General features: G+C 50.1%; 1 protein-coding gene across 1 annotated transcript; it reads left to right on the top strand.

The window, feature by feature from the left end:
• Positions 1-278: 278 nt before the first annotated feature.
• On the top strand, positions 279-4643 carry LOC311009072 (short transient receptor potential channel 5-like; the record flags this gene model as incomplete). The annotated part of the gene is made up of 8 exons (XM_084003045.1): positions 279-317; positions 766-868; positions 979-1229; positions 2566-2682; positions 3303-3365; positions 3700-3837; positions 4113-4379; positions 4461-4643. The coding sequence occupies exons 1-8, from the start codon at positions 285-287 to the stop codon at positions 4641-4643; spliced, it is 1155 nt and encodes a 384-aa protein (XP_083859171.1). The 5' UTR covers positions 279-284.
• Between the last annotated feature and the right edge of the window lie 335 nt (positions 4644-4978).

The following is a 4978-nucleotide window of genomic DNA, read 5'->3' as shown; positions in this document are numbered from 1 at the left end:
CCAATCAGGGTCCTGCAGCAGCTCCAGCAGGACCCCGATCGGGGTCCTGATCAGGGTCCTCCAGCTGGTCTTTAGTGTGACGATGGTCCTCCTCTCGGACGCTCGTCTTCCAGAATCTGAAACATGTTCTGTTTTCTTTCTTCATTCGTCTTTATTTGTAGCAGACTGTCAATCCTCCTCAGTAACACCTGTCTGTCTGTCCGTCTGTCTGTCTGTCTGTCTGTCTGTCTGTCTGTCTGTCTGTCTGTCCGTCTGTCCGTCTGTCTGTCTTCCAGACCGGCCAGATGAATCCGATGACGCAACTCTACTACAAGAAGGTGAGTCTATGATGTCATTTAGACCCCAAAACCTAATTATACCCGTCTGTCTCTCTCTCTGTCTGTCAGTCTGTCTGTCTCTCTGTCTGTCTGTCTGTCTGTCTGTCTGTCTGTCTGTCTGTCTGTCTGTCTGTCTGTCTGTCTGTCTCTTCAACGTTTGAGTAAACATGAAAGTGCAGATATGAAGGAGAATTTAATTGTAACAGACAGACAGGCAGGCAGACAGGTTTAGAGATGTTTTGTTTTGCTTCTTAGTCGCCTCATTAGCATATTTAAACATCTCTTAAAGGCAGGACCATCTGGGGAAGTAAACTCTTTGATCACGTTTAAGGTTTCTGGATAATAAATCACAGAAAAGCTCTTTTTTTATAGACTTTGTAAACAATATATAAAAAGTAGTCTAGTTCCGATGTTTTTTACGATGTTTTTAACGATATCTTCCGGTTAGGCGACGTACTCGCCGTACCGAGACCGCATCCCGCTGCAGATCGTCAGAGCCGAGGTCGAGCTGTCTGCTGAGGAGCGGGCCTACCTCACCGCCGTGGAGAAGGGTAGGTGGACCTGGACCTGGACCCTGTCCATAGACTCGGTCCCTAGACCTGGACCCATAATAACAATACTACTGTGTGATTGTATATGATGTATATGTGTGTATCTATAGGGGACTACGCGGGGGTGAAGCATGCGCTCCGCGAGGCCGAGGTCTACTACAACATGGACGTGAACTGTCTGGACCCGCTGGGTCGCAGCGCTCTGCTGATCGCCATCGAGAACGAGAACCTGGAGATCATGGAGCTGCTGCTGGACCACGGCATCCACACGGGCGACGCCCTGCTCTACGCCATCCGCAAGGAGGTGGTGGGCGCCGTGGAGCTGCTGCTGTCACACCGCCGGCCCAGCGGCGAGAAGCAGGTGTGTGTGTGTGTGTGTGTGTGTGTGTGTGTGTGTGTGTGTGTGTGTGTGTGTGTGTGTGTGTGTGTGTGTGTGTGTGTGTGTGTGTGTGTGTGTGTGTGTGTGTGTGTGTGTGTGTGTGTGTGTGTGTGTGTGTGTGTGTGTGTGTGTGTGTGTCATCGTTCCGCTGACAGGATGAGGATTACGGCGTCGTTTTAAAGACTCACCGTGAAACAGGATCTGGAGACAGACGCCGTGTTCCTTCCTTCCTCCCTCCCTTCCTTCCTTCCTCCCTCGTGGGTTCAAGTCCACGTCCAACCCAGGACAAGGAGAAGGAGGAAGATGAGGAGGAGGAATCAAAAGAAAATAGAGACGACTTCGTCTTCGTCTTGTGCATTAATTCCTGGACCGTCTCCGGCTGTGAGGTTCCACGTCTCCATGGCAACCAACCCTTGGCCGAAAGCAGAGGATTGTGGGAAGGTTTTTTTTTTTTTTTTGGACGAGGATGAGGAACAAATGTGTTCTGGTTCAGTTTCTCATCTCCTTCAGTTTAACGGACAAACGTCAGATATTAAACATTCAGTCAGTTATGGATTATTAAGGAGGGAGGATGGAAGGAAGGATGGAAGGGAGGGAGGGAGGAGAGAGTGAAACGGAGCGTGTCGGAGACAGGAAGTGAGACGTAGCGAGCAGACGAGGAGACGCTTCCCTTTGATGTTTGCTGGGGAAGAAAAGTTTGAAATGATTTCTGGGAGTTTTGATTTGCGTCTGCTTTCATCAGCAGATATGATTATCCAATCAGAAAGCTGTGACCTCTAGTGACCTCTAGGAGAGTCACAGCCTCTTCACAAATGTCTTCACTACCTACACGACCTCTGTGGTGTCCCTCAGGGTCTCCATGTGGGATTCTGGAGGGATTCTTGGTCTTCTTTTAAATTAATTCTCAAGTGGTAAAAATAAAAAGTTTTATGCATTAATTTGAGAGAGAAGTCATTTTCTCCTCCAAACTCATTAGAACAAAGTCATTGCATACGGCTGGCAGCCTCGTCGTCGCTGTCAGGTCACCAGGCAACCAGCGGAGATGCCAGGATGTAGCCACGGCCGGGGCCAAGAAGTAGTCCCCGACATATTAAAACCACAAATTCTCCTTAAAAGGAGCTCTCGGGGCTCCAAGCAGGGAACAAGACCTCAGACTGTCTGATTGTAGTCTCCGTGGTAACGGACGCTCCGTCACACAGCGGCCCTCTGCCTGCAGCAGCCAATCAGGATGCGGCTTTAAATAAATGTACCCTCGCAGCTGGAAATGTCTTGTGCAGAAAACTTTTAACACTCACATGATGAGCTTCTTCTTCTTCAGGTTCCCTCCCTGATGATGGACAGTCAGTTCTCAGAGTTCACCCCGGACATAACTCCCATCATGCTCGCTGCTCACACCAACAACTACGAGATCATCAAGCTGCTCGTCCAGCGGAAGGTGAGCCCCCGATATGCTGCAGAAATCCTCTAGTAGTCCTCCAGAAATCCTCTAGTAGTCCTCCAGAAGTGTTTCTAGAAATCCTCTAGTAGTCCTCCAGAAATCCTCTAGTAGTACTCCAGAAGTGTTTCTAGAAATCCTCTAAAATCCTCCAGAACCCTCTAGAAATCCTCCAAGAATCTTCTAGAAATCCTCTAGACATTCTCTAGAAACCCTCTAGAGCTGCTTTAGAAATCCCTTAGTAATCCTCCAAGAATGATCTCGAAATCCTCTAGACATTCTCTAGAAACCCTCTAGAAATCCTCTAGACATTCTCTAGAAACCCTCTAGAAATCCTCTAGACATTCTCTAGAAACCCAGTAGAACTGCTTTAGTAATCCCTTAGTTCTCCTCCAAGAATCTTCTAGAAATCCTCTAGACATTCTCTAGAAACCCTCTAGAAACCCTCTAGTCATTCTCTAGAAACCCTCTAGAACTGCATTAGTAATCCCTTAGTACTCTTCCAAGAATCTTCTAGACAACCTCCAGGAGTCTAGGCCTTCTAGGAAGCGCCACCATGTGTGAACTAGAATAAGGACTGAGGCCCTGATGCGTCCCCTTTCCTGTGTTCTGGTCTGTAGGTCACCATCCCCAGACCTCACCAGATCCGATGCGACTGTGTGGAGTGTGTTTCCAGTTCAGAGGTGAGTGATCGTTGGGTTGGAATCAATACTGGAATATAAACGATGTAAGACCTCAAGCACCCAGATGAGTCTCCGGCAGCTTTTCTTCATTGATTGGATACTTTGAATTTCCTCTGACATGAATTAGAATCCTCGGCGGTGTGTTTCTCACCGCTACGCACCGATCAATCTTTGTCGTCTAATAATATATAATAAAAAAATCAATTTGAGTGTATCAGCGGGGGAAAGGCTGGAAACCTGATGGTCCGTTTGAGGCTGAACCAGGAGAACCCTCCGGGTCTGAAAGGTCCTGAAAGGACATAAAACCGTTGCTCTGCTCTTCGTCCTCCTGCAGGTCGACAGTCTTCGTCATTCACGGTCTCGGCTCAACATCTACAAGGCGCTGGCGTCGCCGTCGCTCATCGCGCTGTCCAGCGAGGACCCGATCCTCACGGCCTTCAGACTGGGCTGGGAACTCAAGGAGCTCAGCAAGGTTTGGATCCCGATTCCTCGTGGACCAGGATCATGATCTACAACTCGCTGTCAAATTAAATGAGAGGCCGACCTAAAGGTGTCGCAATAAAAGTGCCAGCCCTTTAGGGGGGCGGCTCCAGTCCTCCTTGGCTCCAGTCCTCCTTGGCCCTGATTCAAGCACCAAGTGACCTCCTCTGGAGGGACGCCATGTCCTAAAACCTGCTGCTGATCTGGTTCTAGAGAACCGGAGATGGTTCTCAGCATCCTTACCGGTTCCTTGCTTTTGTCTCTCAGGTGGAGAATGAGTTCCGCCAGGAGTACGAGGAGCTGTCGCAGCAGTGCAAGAGGTTCGCCAAAGACCTCCTGGACCAGGCCAGGAGCTCCAGAGAGCTGGAGACCATCCTGAACCACCGGGACAACGACCAGAGCGAGGAGCTGGACCCCCGGCAGTGTCACGACCTGGCCAAGCTCAAGCTGGCCATCAAATACCACCAGAAAGAGGTAGGGGTCTCGCCGGATCCTGGATCCAATCACAGGGACCTGAAACAGCCGGCAGGATGTGTTAGACTTCTTGGTTTATTTCCATCTCATCCAACATGTGAAGTCTGAAACACACGGTGATGATAATCTGGTGAATCACAGTTATTTCAGCAGCGTCGTCATGACGATAAACCCTCCGCATCGTCCCATGATCCTCTGCTGCCGATCCCGTTCTCCTCCCACAACCGCTCGTTTGACGCCCTAATTAAATATCCGTCATGCTTTCTTGCTACTCCGGCCAGCTTCTCTTGCTCGCTGCCGCCGCCGCCTCGCCGGGAGCTCTAATTGGCTGCCGCTCTCCTGAACCTCCCTGCGGCGTTCTGGAGCCTCGGCCCCCAAATAAGAGACCTGTCGATTTAACATCTGCAGCGAAGGAAGACGGTGGGCAGGAGAGACAGACAGGCAGGCAGACAGACAGACAGACAGACAGACAGACAGACAGACGGACAGGCAGACAGACAGGCAGACAGACAGACGGACAGGCAGACAGACAGGCAGACGGACAGGCAGACAGACAGACAGACAGGCAGGCAGGCAGACAGACAGACAGACAGACAGACAGGCAGACAGACAGACAGGTAAAGATTCTACATCCTGCCAGAGATATTTTCTTGTTTTTT

This window comes from Eutrigla gurnardus (genome assembly GCF_963514095.1).
Source record: "Eutrigla gurnardus genome assembly, chromosome: 23".
NCBI classification, from domain to species: Eukaryota; Metazoa; Chordata; class Actinopteri; order Perciformes; family Triglidae; genus Eutrigla; species Eutrigla gurnardus.
This window is presented reverse-complemented; position numbering and strand designations above follow the sequence as displayed.